Below are 23,762 nucleotides of genomic sequence, written 5' to 3'. Positions count from 1 at the left end.
AAGAAACCAAACATGATTATTTTTATATGGGCCTTAGTCACCTTAGTAATGTCTCAAAAGTACAACATTAATTTACACAATAGGACTGCTCTGGCACCACTGTTACAACTGCTGTGGGTATATGATAAGGTTATTTTTATGGCAGGTGCTGTAAAAGGTTAGATGCAACAATCATCAATGGGTGAGAGCTGAGCCTCTTCAAATGGCAGGGGAGCATACCTTTAGTTCTTTGTGCTGGAACTCAATGCACGGTTTCAAGTAGCTTATTGTTCACTTTTTGTGACAAGCACGATGACATTATGTCCGTACACAGCACTCACTTTGGTATTTTAAGCCCCAAATGTAATATCCATGTGTTACATAAAGGCTAGGATTCAGTGAGTGAGTGAATTATAAGGAAATAATCCTGTCTCAGGATTATGTGACATTTTAAACTACACTGACTGTAGTGACTGGTGCTGTTGTATGTCACAGAACATCTCTAGCATTATTTTCTTACAGTTCTGTCTATCAATCTGTCTGCTCATCTGTCTCTAGTATGATTTGGTCCCTTACTTAAAGTGTAGAAAGTGATAAACTTTGGGTAACTCATAAAACCTTCTGGATTATGGCCCTCCAGAACCTGGATTGGTCCGCCCTGCTCATACTTTTCTTTTTCCCATTCTTTTGTGTAAACCTTATTTAGCTACATTATAACTACACGTCATTGAATCATGTTCATCTGTCTTTTTTATTGTTTTTTCAGTGTAATGCAGTATTGGTGGTATACAGATATTTGCGCAATCTGTTTGGGAAAAAATATATTTCAGGACAATCTTTGGTACGGCAGTAACTATGACATACAGTACATCAAATACTTTTTTTCCATTTCTGAACTTTCTCAGAGCCTTTTGATTGTTTTTTGAGGATCTACCTCTCCCAAAACACTTTTTTTTCTGTAATTTTATTTTAAAAAATGTTTTCTCATTCTTCAAATCTTCTTTTAGACCAGACTTAAAGGATGAAGGTCATTACTTTCCCCTCCATTTGAAAAGTGCTATTGTTACAATCACTTCTTGAATTCTTCTGCCTTTCAAAATGCATGTTTTTCTTTTGAAAATTCATTAGAGCTTAAAAGGAAAAGCCTGGTTATCATAATGCGTGCTGTTTCTTCTGTTGATAGGTCCTGCATCGTGGGTTCCTCCAGTGGCAGCAGTCAGCCAGGCCAGCCTCTTGGCCCACACTTACGGAATGGCACAGTCTCCCATCTATAGCCAAGCCATCAATGTCCAGGCACCTGTAATTGGAGTCACGCCCACCATGCAAACTCCGGTCCCCCCACATCACCCACTCATGTCCGCACACTTCCAGCTCCCACAGCAGCCTTCACAGCCACTCACAAACATGGTCATGAACATGCAAAGTCAGCCTCTGTACACGAACAGCCAGCCCCCCATCACCATGTCCCCTATGACCGGCGTCTGTCAGGTGGCACACCCCGTGCACACGGTGGTAGGGAATGGGCACATGCCACACCCTATGATGCAGCCTCCTGCTTTGCCTTCTGCGTCCCTGCCCAGTAGTGCCCCGCTACCCAATGGGCAACCTGCTGCCCAGCTGCCAGCCATCCCTCTGTCCAATCAGGAGAATCCGAATGGGCTACAGATGCTGCGGACCATTGGCATGGGAAAGTACGAGTTCACAGATCCCTGGCACCCCAAAGGTAAGTGAATTAAGAAGCCTAACTTTCTGTGCAGTTTGTGTAAAACCCTCCCTGGAGGATGCGGTGATTCAGCCCAGATTTTATCATGTGTCTCTTAAACTTATATCTTGTCTGCCATATTGCAAAGATAAGACTTTAACATCCCAACTGGTTGCAAGTCAAAGCAAGCCGTACAGAATGCTGTGGATGCAGAAGATAATCTTCTTTTGACAGCAGGATATTAGGTTTACAACAGATGTATTCCCTTTTCAGCTATCATGTTTAATAAAGCTTGGCTTCAGTCTTTATGACAAAGATTTATATTTTTTAAAATACAGTTTTATAGCAATACAGCTGTAACTTCGTGAAGTCAAAAGGCAGCCTCAGTATACCAGAGTTTGACAAAGCACTTGAGAAAATACATTTTCTAAACACCTTAGCAAAACACATGCCAGAACATTCTGTGTTCATCATGTGCTTGTAGAATTTAGTTTAGAATTTAAAGGATATATACAGTATGTGAATTATGAAGACAAAATTACAAGTTAAATGTTGATTATTCCTGTGAGAGCCAAATGTCTGTAGAACAGAAAAGTAGCAGATTAAATGAGACAGCAGTTGTATTTTTGGAATGCAGATAATCAAATATTTAGTTAGTGTCTTAAGTTGCTATGTAAGCAGTTTTGTAACAACCGTAGGAGGAGCAGCTATGTTAATGTCAGTAGAAGATCTGCTGTCTCAAATTCTAGTCTATATATAAATATTATTTATAACTTTATACTTTCAGTGTGAAAGTCATAAAATTTTAATTCCTAACTCATCTATTTTCCTGTTTTGCCTTTGCCAAAATAGAATTTACCCTACATTTATAGGAAAACGTTTTCCATGGTAACACCGCATTTAAACCTCGGATTTGCACATGAGGTAGATTAGGTTAACACTAAGCACTAGATCTGCTTGTGGAAATGTTCTTTTATTACTAAACGCTGACCAATTGCAAATGTCTCAGTCTGTTAGTTTGGGACGTGCACAATATACAAGCTCTTAAAATCAATATACCAGAAGGTTTTTTAATCCTGCCCCTTTTAACCAGCATCAGGTTTTCAAACCACAATTTCAAATGTTTTAGTCTTTAGTCTGTGCCTTATGAAAATGGCAAACCTTCCATCAGAATGCTACTGGCAAGTCTTCTGATTACATTCGTCTTTCCTGCACATGCTCACATAAAGCTTGGGGTGTCTTTACACGATGATGTCTTAATTTCACCCACTTCCTTTAAGATGATCTACAGTGCTTTCTTCAGAAAGGGAATGCTCTCATAGGAGCAGTCAGCTTCATAAGCCATATTTAAATTTGATTCATTTGTAGTTAGACATGCAAACCAGTACAATAACCGATAACAGATACAATAACAGAGGAAAATAACAGATCTACCAAGTCATGGATTACATATGACATTTTCATTGTTGGTTTTCACCTTATTGGGAGGAGTGAGGGGTGTGATTTGAAACTGAGGCCATGTGCTGTAGATGAGGTTTATTTGTCTGTAACAGATATGTTCTATACTGAATCTGTTTTTCTGACTGCAGTTTCTGTGTTGCGTTAGAGGTGATCTGGTGAAAGAATCCACACTCACAAGTCTGAAATGTTCCTTTCCTATAGGAAACTCTTCCTCATAGGCTTATACTGATGACTTCAGTGTTTGTCAAAATACTTTCAGTAAGAAATGATAGTTGAACTTGTGCCAGTACCTACTAATGACTCTGTTCCATTAACAAACTCCAGGACATACAGTATGTATACTTGTTCTCCTCTCCAAAGCACATACAGTTCTGCAGTTTTAAATCTAGTAAAACATCCAATTCCTACCTCCTATCAAAAAAAGTTAAAATGTTGCTAAAGACAACTCCAGTGCACTCTTAAAGGCACAACGAGTTGCAAAAAAGGCAAGTGCAACGGATGAACCACAGAGGACTTCTTTAAATTTCTTTGTCCACAGGTTAGACTTGTAAGATGCTATAGAGCATTGTCAGATTTCTATTTTTACTTCTTCCCTCCTTTTATAACATCAAGCTCTACATGACAAACTATAATTGCTTAAATGATCTCATAATAATTTCAAAGGGAACTAACAATGACTTCTGTAAGTAATCAATAAGATCAGCATCTGGGTTCTGGCTTTTTTTATCTGCAGTGCTTCAGACACTTTCAGGAAAAGGTCATTAACATGATTAAGTTGGACTTTAAAATGAAGATTTGTAAACAATTAGACTGTAAAATGAAGATTTGTAAACAACTACCCTATAACTTATTAGTACTTGTAATTGGATTAATGTAATTTCCACTCTTTTCACTCTACAATGGGTTGTGTAAAACAGACCTTAACTTCCCTTGTATTTTGTCAATTGTGCAAAGCATGGCTAATTCTATACTGGTCTTGGCGCTTGGCATCTGTATACATCCAGGTACATTGCAGCTATGGAATGTGTTCTTTAAATCCAATGGTTGTATCACACTTAACCAGTTTCTGAAAGCCAAATGAAGAAAAGATGTGAAGATTTTTTTGTTGTTGATTTCTTGCGTTTCATTTTTAGTCCATCAAAAGCATTGCCAAGCTAGAGGCAAAAAAAAAATGTGCAATTACTTTTTTTGCCCTGTTACTCCTCTAAATTGCGTGTTATGTCGCATCACCCAAAATACTTATGTCCCTGGGGGAAGAGTGCAGAACCAGCAATACTGCCAGTTTCCAACAGAGACCTTATAATTGAGATCAGTAGAGAAAAATCTTTTTAAGTAGCCTTAACCTACTTTTTTTCCTACAAAGTCCCATAGCTGTCTCCCCAAATCACCAATTGCCAAGAGATTAAAGGAAATCTCTAGGAATTAAGATGCTCACAGACATTACAATTTGGAAGAGGTTATATTTCCAGATAATGATTAAATCATAATAATCCCATCAAATAGGAATACCCTAACAATACCACCTTAATCCTGTGTTAATAGGTAGTTCTTATTACCTCAGACAGGAAAAAAAGGAATAAAATTAACCTTTATTTCCTTTAATTATCCTTGTGCCAATACAAGCTTTTTCATGAACTTGGGATGAGTTACAGTACTAATGCCCATGAAGTAGGGCTGAAAGTTATTAACCAGATTTTGTATAAGTGTTTCCTACATGTATCCTATTAAATATAAGGTGAGCTTACTGGATATTTGAAGGCAGTCTAAGGTATTTCCCATTTTGATAAACAGTAAGTATACAATATGTATACTTCTGTGTATTTTGAATCACACAAGATGCTTTTCCCCTGGAGTGGAGATATGTGTGGAGATATAAAACACAATGCTATGATATCCCATTAGCGTGTTTGTGGATCTTTGTTATCTGGAAAAACTACCAGTATATACAATTTATTGCGATAGAAATGAGGATAGTAAAAAACACCCAAACCACATAAAACCATTATATCTGTCAACCTTATTTAGTTTAAATAAAATGCAGTATTGAGTATTTTATTCAAAACACTGTAGTATTGAATAATAAGCTTTTCGGCTACCATGACTCACTGGATTAAGGGAAAATAAAAATATTTATTGGATGAAAATACACCTTTATTAGTGATTATGTATGCTTGGGAATAACCCCTATGTGTTTGTACAATATAGCAGAAAATATTGTCAGATATTAAGAAAGGCCTTTAATTGCAAACAAGTCTTAATAGAAAGGTGGAGCATCACATTAGGATTTGAAACAAAACAGTGCATTCAAGATTGCCTCAGGCTTCACTGTGACATTGCTACTTTAGTTGCTTTAGGATAAATTGGAGTCAGTGTCTTTTTATGTATTGCAACATTAACACTAAACATTTTATTTATAAAGACATATTCTTTGTTTTATACATAAAGTATATATACAGGATGTGGACTGTTAAGTTTTTTTTTGCAGCCACACTCTTCCTTCTATTTCCTAGTGTGATTTACAGTTTTTTTTCCTGCTGTTTTTACTCATAGGTTTTGCTCAGCAATGCACAATTGTCCCTAAAGAATTCCCTGTGCTCATAATTTTATTTTCAGTTTAAATACCATATTTCACTCACTGATTTTGGGTCTGCCTGAAAATTAGGTATACTATATATTAGCCTGTATAACTACAATTTAACAATGATTACCTTAATAAACAGACCTTAACATCTCAGTGTCGAACATGAAGCCTTAAGCCTTGAAAGGCTTTAAAGACCAAACAGCTGATAAATGGATTTAATATTTTAATGATCTGAGACTTAAATAGGTTGTTTCTGATGTTACCATTTTACATTATGGTTTTGAATTAATCACACTTTCAGAGTTCTTCAATAATATATTAATATTGTAAAGAATATGGACACAGTATTTACAAATTTGAAACTAATCTCGATGAAAGGTCAGATTTGTGAAGTTTTCTCTCACCACCTTCAAGTATACTCACATTTTCTGGGCATAGAGTAGGTATGTTACCATCAGAAATTACATGAAAAATGTATGAGCATGTCGTGAGTCTCCTTGGTGAACTGTACACAAGTAGATGGATTAATGATCCTCATTTGTTTTCCCTTGAAATCAGGTGTTCTTTGGGTTATGCACAACATGAATTTGAATGCAGCCACTGAAACAAATGAACAATGAGCACTTGTTGGAGAATCAGCTCTTTACAAGCTTACAGTCAGTAGGCCTCCACACTTGCAGTTTGCTATACTTGACTGTTTCAGGGCTGTGCAGAAGCCAGTGGCTATACTGTACGTGGCTGCTCCCTGTGTACAGACCTGCTACAGGCAAACAGACACAGTGCCTGCACATGTCCTCAGAACTTTCTTACTTCTCCTCCTAAAATCCTCTTCTTCCTGCTTTTATTATACCATCTTAAAAAGAAGAGAAATGTTATCAGGGGACCATTCAGTCCATTTATCCTTTTTAGTATTTAATTACTAATTGATCCATCCATAGTATTAGCTTTAACAAATATTTGGTTAGGTTGTTCCATACTCCCACAACCCTTTGTGTAAAGATGTTCAGGTCCACATAGTTTCCACTTGTATTCACTGTTTGTGTTTTACTGATAATTCTGAAGACCTACATTGGGTTGACTGTCAGAGCTTGTTAGGACTTAAATCATTCAGGCTGTCATTGTAGGACATTCGATTAAGAACAAATGTATCTGATTGCTCTTCTCTGAACTGATTCCAGAGCAACATATCTTTTTTTATAATGTGGTCCCAAAAACTGCACACAACAGCCTGAACGAAGTCTGACTGGTGCTTGTTCAGTTTTAATGTAACATTCCTTTATATAAATTTGACACTCTTTACTATATATTATAACATTTCCCACTGCTTTCAACAAGCCCCCCCAAAAAATCTGCCTGTACACGTGATTCCCTGAAAAACAGTCATCATGTACCAAGACCTTAATTTCCATTTTTTCCATATTATTTTTGGATTGCTGATCTCATACAAACAACATGAAAGCAGGCTATTGCAATGCAGACTGCAAATGTTGGCCACAAAGTGATGTTTTTTTTATTTGTTTGTATTGCAGGAGAGCATATAATTTTTTCAAATACTGATCCATGTACTGTACTTATCACAATAAGAAATGGTATTAAACCCAGAGTGTGGCATGTTTTTGTGGTCCGTAAGGCATTTCAAAATAAGACAGGCAGGAAAAAAATCAGCTTTTATTAATGACAAATTCCACTATGTGACAGAGAAATGGGAATGCTATTAAAAACTGTATATGTTTTCCTGCAGAGAATGAGATTTCCAAGCCTCTGATGCCAGCTTGATCAGCATCTGTGAAATGGGCACTCTGAAGATATGAGCAAATTAATTAAAATTGCTTTGGAGTTGTGGGAGAGATTACCACTCAAACTCTAAATCAGGATTAACCTTGGGTTTTTAATAATAAAGGCTTATTTGTGTGCAATTTTATCACAAGAATGGCCAATCTATGTGTAATTAATCACCCAAGGTTGTGGTTACAAGGGTAGATTAATTTTACTTAAGCAGAACACAAAAAAGGGGAAAGGGGCTTTTTGTAGTTTTTATTAACCTCCATGGTCAGCTACCTGGAGATACAGTATATTTTCTTGCACACTGCACTGATCTCTGGTCGATCGAAGTACATAGATCTCTGGGTTGTTTAATGATAAACTGTATTTGGCCTTCCCTGGTGTAATAGGATACACATATAAAGTGGAAGCAAGGTTTTTGCACAAACTGTTTTGAGAATGTATTTTTACAAAATTGAATTTGACACGAATTTGAGGAATTTTTCTATTTTTAATGCCCTCAATAGTGCTCATTACAAGCCACGTTTTCTAAGAAGAAACACAGAATATGATAAAGAGTGTAAATGGGCTGCAAATGCTACATGCAGATAGTGACTGCTTCATTTGTTAGCATATACAGTATTAAAAACCTTATGCTTACAGACTTTTTTTTTACCATTTTTAATATGAAGTCCGATATCTCATTAAGATTTATCATTTATTCTTCAGCCTGTAGTGTACAAAACACTGCTGCTTCCATTAATTATTTCCTTTTCAAGATAACAGAGGTAGACCAATAGTCTCCTGCCGAACTGGATTATCATATCGGAGTTGAGCAGAACAGCATTTTCCACACCATTGTGAGCTGGTTTGATTCAGTGTCCAAGTCTCCTTTACCTCGTTAATTACAGCATGTGAGTGATGCAGCAGAGTGGAGTGGCGATTAAGGCTATGCACTCCAGGCCCAAGGGTTATGGATTCAAATCCTGAATGGGTTGCTGCTGTTCTCTCGAGCAAGGTACTGTACTTTGCTGATATTGCTCTAGTTCCCTGTTGTGTAATTGGGTCTGTAGGTTGTCATTGTAAAAGAGAATTTCCTCTCAATTGTCCTCAATTGGTTTACCTGGTGCAGTAAAGCAATAATAATTTTTGAGAAGAGAAGATCAGATTGACTGCTAAGACTATTGAATTCTAGATTGTTTATTTGTCTTCACAGCTGTATCAGATGTTCAAATGACAAGGATCAATGAATTGGTTTTCTTTGTGTGATTTTAAAAGCACAATAACCATACTAGCTTCTTAATGGATTTTAAACTTGCCTAACTAAAAGATTTCTTTACACAGACGTTACATATTCTTAAACCTAAATATCTTTAGCAATACATCATTTATCTTGTCAGGTACCAGATGCCTTAATTGCAAGTCATTAAAATTCATTTTCGAAAGCATTGCAGTACAAACTTTAATCAGATGGATCACTTAGTGTCTTTTGAAAAAGAAACATGATAAGGTTAGAGATTGCTTTTATTTCTTAATATGTGTGCAGTTTACGTGTCCTCTTCAACATGTACTTGGGACTTTCAAATAATAGCTATATTTAGGACAATTGTGTAGTAGTTTTGTTCTCTTTTCACATGTAATTAATTCATTCTTTGGTGGATTAGTTCAGAACTGAATGAGGGTTGTAAATAAAATTTATTTCGAGATGATACTGCACAGGGACACTTGTCAAAACAGGCTTAGAATGCATTTACACAGTGTATTTGCGGTTTGCACGTTTTCAACATCTGAAGGTAACTAATGGTACCACCATAGAGATGTTCTCAGTTTATCATGGGATGGGGTATGTTTTAAATATCATTGGAGGAAGGGATGGGACAATGGAAATATAGACACTTTTGAGATGGGAGGGAATGGGAATATTTGACATTACAAGACTGGACAGGAGTGAAATTTTAATCTCATGTCTCTCTCTATACATTATTCTAAAATTACTAGTGTATTGTACAGTTTAACATTGTTTGATGTTAATTTAACATGTATGACTCTACTGCAATCCTGTTTGCCTTTTTATTGCAAAGCAAACAATTTAGAATTACTTTGTATTGTGAAAACGGTCATTTTCTTATCAAACTGAATGAATAGCAGAGAATAAAATTGTGACACACAATATAGCTCACCAGGCATAAAATAAGCAGTAAAGCATTATCAATGAAGCCAACTGTAAAAATATGGGCTACAGCCAGGCACATAGTCAATAGGTGATGTTGGTGATCTAATGGGATTTTGTGTAATTAAAACCGGGAGCAGTGTTACACTAATGGCCCTAGATGTAGAGGCAGGACAAATTTGCCAACCAACTAAATAACAGTTTAAATCTTAATGATTTACTATGCTAATTCTGTTTAGCTGCATCTTTTCACTTTATAATCCAGTATAAACTGCATAGGAGATTAAAATGAAATTGCTGTTTCTTTCAGAGTGACCAGTTTGGGCTTAGTATAGAGGTGGTGTGAAATTACATTTTCTCATAACAGAATTATAGTTAATATTCCATGGAGTGAGCAAGCAACTCCATGAAGCTTTCCTGTAATGTGCCAGCGCCATGGTCTCCTGTATATGTTAAATAATAATGCTGTGCTAACAATCATGTGGCAACCAGATACTATTTTAGTAGTATAATTTCATAGTATCTACTCTTATAGCTTTGTATGATTTTCTCCTGACAGAACAGTAGCTTTCAGTTTTTTTTTTCCTTTCTCTTTTTCGCATTTTGTTTTTTGTTTAGCTTTATTCCTTTCACTAAACAGGATATATAAATCCTAAGTGTTCTTAGACAGGCTGGACCCGTGGTACTGATTTATAGTACTATCTCATTGTGACCCCCTTCAGTATGAAGTTATCTATCCTGTCCACTCTGTGACTTGGCACACATAATAAAATAGGGATGGAAGTGAACAAATTGAAAAACATTAAACATTATATCGGTATTGGGGTCTTGAAAAGAACTGCTACATCAGCAGGACACCTTAAGAAGAGTATTGTAAACCTGTAGATCAAGGGTAAATGAATGAAGGGCTTTCATGTTAGAAATTCAGGGCTCTTTTAAGATCTGCGTGGAAGGGCTAAACCCGTGTTTTATGGGGTACATAAAAATCCGTTTTCTCAAGATCTTGTCCTCATAATAAAGCTGCTATTACAGCAAAACTGTAGAATGTTATAATTGCTCTCCAGTCTTTTTAATGAAAATAGGTCTTATAGCAGTCATTTTTATCCAAAGCACTTTTAGATGCTGCAGTCACACTCACAGTTGGAGGTTATGGTACTATGTCTCAATTGAAGGAAGGAATATAAAGAAAACACAAGCCAAAATATTTTGAGCACCTTGTTTCCTTGGCTAGGATGCTCAAGATAGAAAGCTCAAGTCTGAAAATAGACATTCCAGCATGACAGTGAACAGAACTGTACATTCCAATTGATGACAAAATGGTTAACTGCCTACACAATAAACATTCTCAACTCGTCATCTTATTCATCAGACCACAATCCGATCAAACAACTGTGGCTTGAAGTCACAGTGTCAACAATCTGTGTTAGCTCCTCATCTACAGGAGGCTATCAGTGTAATTCCTGCCAGAGGAAGATTTACAAAATCTTAACTATTGGAGAATGTATAAATAAGGTACAATTTTCTAGACTTAATTTGACTATTTATGACTTGTATGTCAAATATAATTCAGATGCTCTATACAATGCTCTGTACAAGTTCCTGTATGACACTTTTAGAATTTGTTCAGCCTGATGATATACAATCTTAACATATTTCTATCATATTTTGTTTTTGTCACTATTTCATTTAGATTATTAATAAATGAGAGAGGCACATTCTTTCTATATGATTATTTGTGAACAGGGTAATACTTTAATTCTGCAAATGAATTATTTTAATATCTTTAACACCTCCTCATCTGGATGAAATTGTGGAAATTCACAAAATACAATGACTTCCAACAAACCTTCTCAATAAGGGGTCTTGAAATAATCATCTCAAACTACTTAAAGCTTTAGATTAAAGTAGTTCATTGAGGTGGGAGCTAACATTCCATACTAAATTAACATTTTTTTCACTTAATGCACTTGATAGGTTCACGGCTACTGGGAAAATAGTTGGTATAATAGGGATATTATATTCAGCCTGTCTCTAACATGAGTCATTAACCTGAGTTATTTTTATATCTGTTTTGGTGTACTTTTTTATTTGTTCAGAAAAGTCTTTTTTTAAATAGTTTTAAGCCGTGTCACACAACTTTTCTGTTTCTGAAGCCTTAATGGTTTTATGCCAAGAAGATAGTTGGCATAGTGTTCCTTCACAAATTGTGGTCTGTTTGATATACTGTATGCTGCTCTGTACTGTAATTAACCACTTACTACATGAAGGACAAAGTGCAAGTTTATTTTGTTTTTACTGGGAACTCACAGCTCTGTTACAGCCTGAGGGATTGAATTTAAGAAAGGTCTTGAAGAAATTTGATGGGATCTGTGCTTGCTAACTTTCTGTAAAATAAAAGTGTGGCATTGTCGGGTTATCAGTGTTTAATTCTTTGGGCACTGTTTCTCGGCCAGAACCACCTCCAAATGTCTATAGATCTGTTGACTGAAGAATTTTATTACACAGCATCCTGTCAATTTTATTTTAATTAGGCTCAGAAACAAATGCTTTGCAACTTTTCTATGATTCCTTTAGCCTGCTTCCTTTAAAGGAACTGTTTGCATTATGTTCATTTTAATGGGGTTTCTGTCTTTTGTGTATCATTTAGTTGCCGTGCTTACCAACAGCCAAAAAATGCACTGACAGTCCATAATAGAGGCTCACTGTATAGTTTTGGGATAAATACCAATTTTATTTTTCTCTAATGGCTTTCCAAACTTCCTTTAGATTGTTTTGCACCATGTGTTTACTGCATCCTCCCAGTCTAATGTGAGAAGCCTATTTCAGTTTTTATTTGAACAATTAGCTGCAAGATAAATATCTAGACTCATTTTGGGTGCTGGTAGTAGTTTTACTTTGTTTCCATTTATCTGTTCCTGCTCTCTTTGTTTTTAGTTTGAAGTACAGCCTGAGTTGATTGCTTTATCTTGCCAGATATTGAGGTAATATTACTGAATCACTGGTAACAAATAAAATAGTGTGTGGTAAAGAAGACATTAAGGGCTTTGAGAGGCCACATTTAAAGGCACTATATAAAATAAAGTTTATTATTATTATTCAGAAAATAAAGAAAAAAATGCTACAGAAGGTAGAAGGAGAATTTAGTATCTTAGTTTTATTTTTTTCTACTGAATGTGTCCTATTCAATCCATCACTGGGAAATCTGCAAGCTGAGTATTTCTGTGTTCGAATAAAGCTTATGTCATGCTTGCATGTTTTAAGATGGTAAGTTACTCTACAGTTGTCTGTCTTGCATTGAAGAATAAAAAAATAAAAATGTACTTTAAAAGCAACTGGAACTGGTTGTTAATGGAAAACTAACAAACCAGTAAGTGTTAGAGTGCTCTGAATTTCTGATGATAATTTGCATCAAATTCATTGTTTGTTACAATGACATGTTTGACAAGTATTGTAAATACTTTAGCCACTTGTTCCAGTTTGCATGCAAGTTGAGCCGTGAGAAAAGAAGTTGAGCTACAACAAAATGCGCACCAAACATACAGTACTGACCATCATTTAGTGATGGGTCAGCAGGGCACGCTGATTTCAAGGAAGAAAAAGAGAAAAAAACACAACCATTACTGAACCAAATGGGACTGGGAGGAGGGGTTTAATTTTGCAGTCTCTTATTTAATATAGTTTTAATATGTTTCAGTTATTTTCCCCGCACACAATTACCAACTGAATATAGGAAATGTCATTTCTCAATTGAAAATAGATATCTGATACTCTGACAATGTAATAGGAATCCATCTACATTTTGCCATTTTGCAACTGCAAGGCAATTGGGATACGAACTACAGTATATCACATATTAAACCAGTCCAATAGTTCTGTCTAACTTGTAAAATAAACCACACATTATTGATGGCAAATTATTTTTGGTTCTCTCCTTCCCACACACAATAGTAGTAATAAAGATGTCTGAAAGGCAAAGTGGAGGTGTATTGATTTTTTTGGGGGGATTACTCTGTATTTTATTCAAAACTGTGTGTGCTGGCCTGAAGAAAATTAAAAAGGACACATGTTTTCGGTTTCATGCACATACTTACAACAGGTCCATTTCTGGTGAGAAAATAATTCTGAAACTGCCTTGGGTAGACCAATTTCAAGCAATGGAATTTGTGATTCTTGTGATCACTGTTGCCCTTCAATCACTGGCACAGACGTCAGGATCTATATGTGCGCTTGTTTGTCTTCAAGCGGCATGAAAGCCATTGGGGAGGTGTTGAGAAGAGACAAAGTAATGTGGACATAACCCTGCTCCCCAAACTGAGTGTTGAGTCATTGCTATTTTATGTTCTATAACTCAGAAACCAACTTTATATCTGTCACACTCTCCTGGCAGCATGCAGAGCTATTCCACCATCTATTAACTGAAGCTCTCGGAGAGATATATGACATTTATGTAGGTTTGTGTTTTTATGTTTGTTGTTTTTCCATGAAATGGGATTGAATTATTTCAAGGATTTAAGTGGGAAGGAGGCAAATGAAATGAAATGAGCCCAAATAAAACTATTAGGATTGAAAGAGAGGGTACACAGTACATAGTCCAACTTAGCAGAGGGCTGAATGAACAAATACATAGCAGCTGTTAACTGTTGTCTTTAAGGGTGGGCATGTCAGGTCCCCCTAACCTAAATGTGATGCTCATTCCATTTTCTTTATAAATTAGTAATTTGATAATTAACCTCAGGACCTCAATGTTGAGTGCCAGTAAATTAAATTAAAACCCAGCATTGGTACCCTTCCAAAGGTAATAATTTTTGCTCAAGTATGGCAAACCAATCAGAACTCCAAAGGTCTCTGAAATCCAATTATAAAAATAGGACAGGAACTCATGAGGCACTCCAGGAAGAAAGGAAGGGGTCAATTTATTAGATTTATGGGACTTGTTTTTTTCTTTAAAAGTGCTCCAATAAAAAGCTGATCTCTTAATATGTTCTAATAGGTTGTTATTTTATAGTATGTTATGAGTAGATAGATGAGACATCTACTGTGCTCATAATTTAAACTGTTTCAACCCCTTTGCAGCATTTTCTAACAATGCTTATTATATTTTTGGACATGAGGCCACGCCTTTCCTTGTTCCTTATGAAATAAAGCCAAAGATCAGAGTAGTTCAGGTGCTGAAAAGTATCATTTTAAAAAGGTCATATCTTGGAGTTTTTTAGATGATGATATTTCCTCTCAAACACTGAGGAAAATCCCTTTTCGAAAATAGCACTGTGATACACTATAACTTTAACAGTGTTTTTATCCATCCAACCATTTTCTCACCACTTAATCCAATACTGAGTCGCAGAGGAGCTGGAGCCTATCCCAGCAAGCAGCAGGCGCGAGGCAGGATACACCCTGGACAGGACTGCAGTCCATAGCAGGGGAGACGTGCTGATACAGACACACTCACAGAGCCAGTTTTCCCAAAAGCCAAATAACAAATAACCGGAGCACCCGAGCACCCAGAGGAAACCCACACAGACACTTTAGATCATTTATTGTTTACAGGGGGAGAGGAATAGGGAATAATAAAGCTCAACAGATCAGGTCCTCCTGTATTTTGTGACCAAGGGCTTACCTCTTTTGTACCCTCAAAAAATGCATATCTGAAAACAGGCTAGAATGAAGATGTGCTCATTGTGTAGCATTTGTACATTAGATTTTAGTTAGTAATTTCTGTGCCTTGAATAGCCCTGTGATGAGTGTGTTTTCTGGGCAGTTTTTACCCAGATTCTATTTTTCTAATCTTTGTGAAAGTGTGAGGATAATAGGCTTCTCGTCTCCCAATCTCAAAAGTGAAACCAGGAGAAAGCTGAAAGAAAGCTTTGTTTCAACACAAGAGGACTGAGGACAACTGAAATCTGTACAGCAGAGAGAAGCTTCTGTATTTAACAGAACATCATACAAGCCCATGTTTTATGCTCAGATTACATGAGATATAAACGCACCAGACCCTTTTATATTTTGAACTTTATAAATTAAACTATAACCCTGTTGTATTTTGAACTTCATAAAATAAACTCTAACCAGAGGCTGTAATATTAGTACTAGACCTTAGTTGATCATTATCACTGAGAAAGGCAGAGATTTCAGGGAAAATGAGTAAAGCTGGATTCGTACCTGCACTTTGATACTTAGATGATTTGTAATGAGTTTTACATCATATTTTTAACAAAGTGGTTTATGAACTGTTTATCGTCCCTGGTAGAGATGGGAACTGCTTATTCCCTTCCAGATGTGTGTTTTAAGGAAAAGTCTGCCAGTGTCTGACTTTCATGTAAATGCACCTTGCTTGCAGCAAGACATTTTACTTTTGCACTGTTTGTTGTTCCATGGGATTCTTGCATGTTCCACAACCACTAGCCTAGGGGTATATACTTATGAGGGCTGATTTCATTGAGGGTCAAAATCTTTTGCAAAGAGGCTTTGAAACAGGTGAAGTGCCTTAGATGACCCCAGAGGAAATGTAATTCTATTAATGTTGTTCAATGTTGTTTACAAAAACTCCTTAATGGGCATTAATAGCAGCTTTGTTTGTAAAAAAAATCACCTATTCAGTTTTCAGGTTAAATGTAGTAAAATTGCAAACATCTGTCACTGTATAATTCCACGTGTTAGCTTCTGAACTGTTTTCAGTCTGTGTCTGGCCTGAAGCATACTGTATGTCTGGTTTGCTGTCACCATTAGGGGCTGAACTAATATGTATCTGTGATGGCAGTATCTCCCATTTCTATTTGACCCAGCTGAAGATAACTGTGCAACAAGTAAAGGACTGTATATTTAAGAAGATGTCTTCCTTGTTTGAAACGTATTCACATTTAGTGTTCACATTCAAAATTTACGTTATATTCTTCGTACTGTGTAATAAGCACTCAGAATGAACAAATAAATAACTGACAGACCTGATTGCACATTCACATTTCAGGGCACTGCTTCACTCACTTGGACACCAATTATGAACCTCTTACAAAATGTTCTTAGCCACAAACGGTCAGCGTGTCGGGAATTTATAACAATGGTGAGAGGAGGTCATTTGGCTCATCTGGACCTTTAGGTAGTTAGTAGTTAATTAATCCAAGGATCTTATGCAGCTGTGTCTGGAAAGAAGCCCAAGTATCCACTTCAACTACATGACTGGGTGGCTTGTTCCACAACTGTTTTTTTAATGCTTTGTGGGAATTGTCTAATTATTGGCAGATATGACATGATATTGGATTTAGCAACAGCAGCCAACAGCAGGACCCTTGATTTTACTGCTTGTTGGCAATTTAACTAACTGCCAAGGAGACTGCTGGACTGGGTGGAGCAGATGTGAGCTGTCTTCGACACTGTTCCAGTCCACAGCACAAACAAGTGACTTGTCAGAGTGCACAGTTTACAAGAAGGTCCAATTCAGAACAGAAATCCATCCGTCTGAGACGTTTAATGAATCTTTGATTTATTAATGTGTTGGGAAAGGAGCAGCTATAAAGTAGACTTGTTTAAAAAAAAGGCAAAAGAGTAAAAAAAACACTATAAGTTAACTTAATTCTAATGGACTGTGATATTCATGTGCTACTGTAGTTCTTGTAAACATGTTCCTGTACCAGTACAAGGGGTCTCAAAGTAATACATTTGATGGCAAACAAATTATTTTGTAAAAAGTGAAATCTCAGGTTTAACACAGGTTTTTACAGCCCTGCTGTAGTAGGATATGTTCCAGCCTCTCAGGAGGCTTGTCATCAAACATGCTGGAGCAAATGGCATTGTTATATAGAATGTTAATGATGCTTCATCACAGGATTGAACTAGTAAGAATCTGATATTTTTAACTCAAAGATCCTATGTACCACCTGCTTTTTGTAATTTACCATTAAGGGCTTTTGCACCGAAAAAAAATAAATTAAACATATTTTAATAATTGAATATTTGCCAAATTATCAAAATGGTAGCTTTTAATTTCTATAAGAAATAAAAGCTCAATCGCATGGAGATATTTTAGAAATTAAATAGGACAATGTTAAATGCAACATATATAATGTGATGCTCAATATATTCTGCAACTACGTACCCGAAAAGCTTAGTTCGGGTGTTGGAAAATTTGAAAAGACAATGTCAGCATGTCTACTAGCAGCACAAAGGGCTCATCAATCAAAGAAGCGCATGCGCAGTGAGTCTGGCTTGTCTTGAAATCATGTTTCGTTCTCCTGCCTTTTGCTACTTGTTTAAACAAGCGAAGATTGTGGATTGAGGAAGTCAGTGTTTTGCCAGATTTCTTGCATGTTTTAAACTGAAATGAAATTTCACAGTTAACTTATTAAGAACAATAGGAAACAATTTTGTATTTGTAAAATGTACAGCTTGGATCTTTTTACAAAAAAGTCAGTTATGATCTCTGAACGGCTGTTGTAACTATTATGATGTATGATGATGTCTACTGTTGCAGCAGACTTGCTTTCTTGCTTACACGTGAAAATCTAGCCATTTCGATTTATGGATTTAGATTTTGTATCCATTGACACGCAGGTGTCATAGTTACTGGTATTTATGTTTTTGTTTCCATAATTATGTTGGGGTTTTTTTATTTGTAGGCCATGGTCTGTTTGAGATGGGTGGTTATGTTGCTGTCCATTGATACAGTATATGGTTGATATTGTTTTTAAGTGTATCTGTTTTGTTTCACTTCACACTGTATCATATCAGCCATAACCAGAGTTGTGTGTTTAAAATTAATCCAATTAAATTAAGTTGGTGTACTGTGTTGGTGTTTTTTGGTTCTGTCAAGCAATCTGTGCATGAATGAATTGATTTTTGTTATAATGAGGTTTGTAGTGCTTAGTTATATAAGAGATGGAAAATAAAGTTGATTTCCGCTTTTGGATACAAGGCAAAGTATAGAATAACGTATTATTTCTTAAATTCATATTCAGCCAGTCTAATCTGTACTGTAATTACTAATGTAAAATATTTTGCTACAGAAAAGTAGGTTACAGTAATTTAGTGGGCATATTAAGTTTTTTTCTATACTTAAGCAGAATACTTTATAGTTTGTTGCTAGCTAAATACATTTTTGTTATATTGTCATTCAGTGGCTGTTAAGTTGAAGGACTGCTTCATGGACACTGTGCTCAAATAAAGAATGTGCTGCTTGAGTACAGGTATTTTTCCATTTCAAAAAATGACAAACAGATGAGCCTATGTTTAATTAGGGCTTGTGACTTTTTTGTTCTCTATACTTATTTTAAAAGGATTTTTTTTTTGTAAAAACCAAACCGTTTTCAAATGTGTCATTAAGAATTTGATTAAGGTTCAATCTGCAGTGAATTATGTACATTTACCACAAGGTGCTGCCATCGTCTTTTAACCTGACAGTAAAATAAGACGTGTCCTTGGCCTTACACTTCAGTGGGTTTGTAGAGAATTAGAATTAGTACTTTGTGGAAAAGTATTTGTTAAACGAGTGAACAAAAATGGTGCCTGTACCCTTCAATATCTTCCTGTCAACTGCACCTTTCACACAGTACCACACAGTATGATTTTAGTATGGCTTTGTTACCTGTGGACATATTTGAAAGTTTTTTTTTTATTTGGTCAAGAGAATGGAATGTTTTGTGCTTGTTTTTAGTCTCTTTCAAAACATAACTTTAATTATTTCGTTTTTAAATCAAATTAACTACAAATAATGCTACTTTAAATGTGGTTTCAGGACTCATTTTTCAATTTTTGTTGCCCTTTATCAAAATAACATTAAGAACATTTTTGGTGCAATTTTTAAGTGCAGTAGTTTCGTGATGTATCCAAAACCCTTTTAACATACTTTGGAATAAAAGAAGCTTTGTGTCATTGAATAGGCTTGCTATCCTGACCTTATCCTACTGCATATTCCTCAACTGAGAGAGCTATTGAGTATTTTTATTTTAAATCAGCACTTCCATTGTTTCCCATTGTTTAGGCTTTTGTACTGAAGAAACGTTCTTTTAGTGCTTTTCGATTTCTGAGGCTCCATACAGTGATCTTCTTCTGCTTGTTCTTTCCTAGAAGCCAATTCAGTGCTCTGTATTAGAATTGTATCCCAGGGATGTAACTGTAATGTTTGTGTATGCTATAGAACTGCCAATAGCTTTTCAGCCGTGAAGATTAAAAATAGATCTTTTCAGTTCGTGGAGCAGGGGGTGAAAAAGCTACCATTATTTCTTTTTTTTTTACTTTTCTCATTTTCTCATAAGAACCCAGTCGTGAGAACATAATACAAATAATTTCAGGCAGAACTTAGGTCTAGGTAGGCAGAACAGGCAGAACAATGGTCTAGTAAGACTGCCATTGAATTTTTAAACTAAACATTCACAGTCGCATTACACAGTCCTGGGTGCAAAAAGGTAAATATATATATTTTTAAATTGTAGTTAAGTGCCAATATGAAACTGACAAACAACTAATTGAGTACTTAATAAAAAAATATACTGTATATAAAGATCAATAAATGCATTCATATGATAAGCAAGTTATGCCAGAGTTTGGAATGGTTTAGCTAAACTTTATGTAGAAGGAAAACATACAATTTAGTTTGCTTTTCAAGAGGATAATTGTTTCCAAATGCAATATTACAAAATCTGTAGTTATTCAGGTCTATTTGATTTTCATTTTATTTTTATTTTTTCCTAGTCTAGGACATTATTTTGAATGGTAAGGGATTAGGTAAGATGAGGCAGTAAAATGTGCAAAAACAGGATTCGTGCATGACACCATGGCAAGTTTAATAATGAACGCTTAGTGTGGGCTCAAAGATACAATGTATTATCTTCAGATAATAGAAATTGCTGACAAGCTACCAGTTGAAAGAATCTTAAGAAAATGCTGTAAAATATTAGAAAGCAATAGCACGTGAAGTAATGCTTATGTCAGCTGTAATACCCTTGGAAAAAAATAATTTATGTTTCGAGGGAAAACAATAAATAAAAATTGAGTTTTTTTAATATTATAGGATAATTCTAGTGTTGAAATTCTTTGGTTTTAATGTTTCAATTCCAGAATCTTTCTCTGATGTCATAAATTAAGAAAATGTTGCTTCAGTTGTGTGGATGGTTTGGCTTTTGATGGAATTTTCAAATTACCTCAAAAACCAAATACAAATCAGTTAAAATGTTTTGCTGTCTTTAAATATAAGTTTGAGCATTTTATCTTTAATCTGAGTAAAGCCTTTTAAGTATATCATTTAAAAGATAAAGATATGTAATCCATTAAATATTTTCAGGAACCTGACTTAACTAATTCAGAAATAATTTTGTTGTAAAGGGATAAATACAAAGGTGAAATATATTTACAGAAAAAAACATTTAATTTTCTTATTTTAATCTATTATTAAATTGTAGTGATTAATTGAATCACTATAATTAAAGGTTCAGAAGAAAATAAGCCAGTGTTAATATATAATTCTTCATTATAAAATAAATTGAAGGTTTTACACACAGTTTTATGCTCCTGAATCATTTAGTAATTATTATGTGCTTGGAGATTCATTATATAATAATTCCTTACACTTATATAGCACTTTTCTGGACACTCCACTATAAGTGCTTAGTTTTGCATATATATTTACAAAATAAAAAATATTATAAAATGTACATGTAATGTGTAATGTACATTATAAAAATTAAACATTCTTATTACTTTTCCTTTCAATACATCTTAGAAAAAACTGAAATTATTTTGATGTATTTAATATAAATATATTATTATGGAAGGAAAGTTGCAATAAAATTAAAAATGTGGACGGTAGATAAAAACGAATTTGAAATTTCACTATTAAAACTGTTGTTTCTGGCTGGGATTTTAAAGAGCCGCTTGTTTATTCCTGCTCTCTTAAAAGCATTTAATTCTATTGGCCTGCATGAGAAAAGCAAACACTATATACAAGTTTCTGTGAAGGAATATTTTCCACAATATTACCTAAGTGCTTCTTTTCACAGCGCTGTTTCGTGATCACAAACAGCGGAGCCTTAAACACAAATCGCTGGAATAACTTTACCGTTCCCATTCTTCAAGTGGTGCATTCATCATTACAAGCCACGATACTCATTCTGCTCAAGCTGCCTTCTGAGTTTTATCGCAGAAGAAATTAAAGGTAGCATTTTCTATATGCCGAAAAGCACTGAAAAGCAAAAAATGTATTTCAGGTTATATGCAAATGTAATGAATATAGTATTTTTCTACCCCATCTTTTATATGTTTACTTCCACACCTCCACATCTGTCCAAAGCAGAAGAAGAGTTTATAATAGTTGTAAACTTTTCACACTTTAAGAAGGTGTGAAACTCACATCACATTAAGAAGAGGTTTGAGAGTTTTGTAATGTATTAATTACAAGTTAAGTTGTCTTAATGAGGAAACAGGAACATCATATAGTGTTTGTTTTATAAGCAATATTTTTAATTTTAATTTAAAGTTAAATATAAAGAGTAAATTAGTTTAAAAGAGTATAAATATCAAGCCCCTAAACAGTATCAGACACATTTTGTAAAAGTGAACATTAGCTGTCTCATTGAATTAATTTAATTTATATGTGTTATAACCTTTGATGATTACTATTATTATATTTTCTATTAATTACATGTTCTTTTCACTATGAAAATGGCATACACTAGCTGATGCTTTGAACAAATTATTGATGCTATTTAGGTTTAGAAAATTAACAAAAAAAATATTTTTGTCCTGCTTTTAAGATTTGTTTAAATGTTTTTCTTAGCCAGTCTTTGTGTATATTCATTTGTAACATTGTATACATATATAAAAAAATAAAATCTTCAAAAAGTAATTGTAAAAAAATTTTGAGGACTGCACATTTTATTTTTTATATTTTTCTTATTTAGTAAATTTTCTTTTTAGCATTTTTGAGCTGTGATAATGTGAATGAATATACTGTACAGGATCGGAAAGTGTCTTGTGTTGAAGGTCATTGATTTTTATTTGGCTTTTTATTTCTTTTGACGGCTGATCTGAACACATGAAATGAAATTTCAGACAGTGACTGCTTTCATGTTAGCCAATCCCTGCAGCGTAGCTGTGCTTGAATACATATTTTTCCATTTTATCTCAGTCCAGCAACACATTCATAAGAAAAATAATCTTGCTTCTTGGTGTTTTTTGTTTCATTTTACATGGCAGGAACAATTTTGTTGACCTTCTCCATTTTATTTTTCTCACCACTTGATTCTACAAGGCCAAGATTTAAAAAGGGACATCATTTTATTCTATGCAGTGCTCCTTTGTCTGTCCTTAGATTTCAGGCACAAGGATTTACTTCGTTATACGGCTCATTCGGGCCCAGTTTAAAGATTATTTCACTTAGTTAGTTGGTTAGGAACAAGCAGCCAACTTGTTTCACCTGGAGAAGGCATTCTCATTGTATTTTGTTTTGTCTTTGGTATTACAGTACGTCATCCTATCATGATTGCTATTACCATTTGGTACTTATTTTATCTGCTGTAATATTCTTATTATATAAAAACAATACTGTATACAGACTACTGAAGTACAAGAAAACATTCCATCATTCAATGTTCCTGAAGGCTTTTACTCTGGTTTTTAGTCCATGCAAAGTTAGAACAAAGATATTCCACGCAGAATTCAGTGTAATGTCAAAAGGCAAATCACATCACAGGGTTGGAAAAAAATCATACTCAAAATTTAATTGCTCCATATTATTTTCCTTCTTTTAAATTTTTAATACAATTCGTAGTGCCATGGGGAAAGCGAGAGAAAGCCTTTATTTTGTGGGCCGTACAGGCGTGTCCTTGGAGGATTATTTTCTGGGACCTCCTGGTAGATATTTCTTTCCCATCTCTGGCCTTGAAAGAATCTTGATGCTGTTTCATCGCCAGGTCTAACGATCTGTTGTTCTCAGGAGAACATTGACCCACTTTAGCACAGAATAATTAGCCTCTGAGCTATTCATTTGCTTCTATCAAGCAGATGTAAGTGTACAGTGCAACCATTATTTACAGACAGCCATAAATTTCTTGTCACTGTTTTTGCAGTTTCTGAACCCTATATGAATTGCAGGCATCAGAGTAATGTGCTGTGCAAGATTGAAG

At 35.0% G+C, this 23,762-nt stretch overlaps 1 protein-coding gene across 2 annotated transcripts in view; it reads left to right on the top strand.

Moving 5' to 3' along the window:
• The window catches only part of LOC102687199 (kelch-like protein 29), a 230,933-nt gene that overhangs the window by 150,758 nt on the left and 56,413 nt on the right, over positions 1-23,762 (top strand). For both annotated transcript variants that reach the window (XM_015351946.2, XM_015351952.2), the window contains exon 5: positions 1,163-1,702. In XM_015351946.2, the coding sequence (XP_015207432.1) occupies positions 1,163-1,702 (540 nt within the window). The remainder of the gene's footprint in view (positions 1-1,162; positions 1,703-23,762) is intronic.

Source organism: Lepisosteus oculatus, chromosome 2 (genome assembly GCF_040954835.1).
Source record: "Lepisosteus oculatus isolate fLepOcu1 chromosome 2, fLepOcu1.hap2, whole genome shotgun sequence".
Lineage (NCBI taxonomy): Eukaryota > Metazoa > Chordata > Actinopteri > Semionotiformes > Lepisosteidae > Lepisosteus > Lepisosteus oculatus.
Note: the sequence above shows the minus strand (reverse complement) of the source record. Positions and strands in the feature narration are given on the sequence as shown.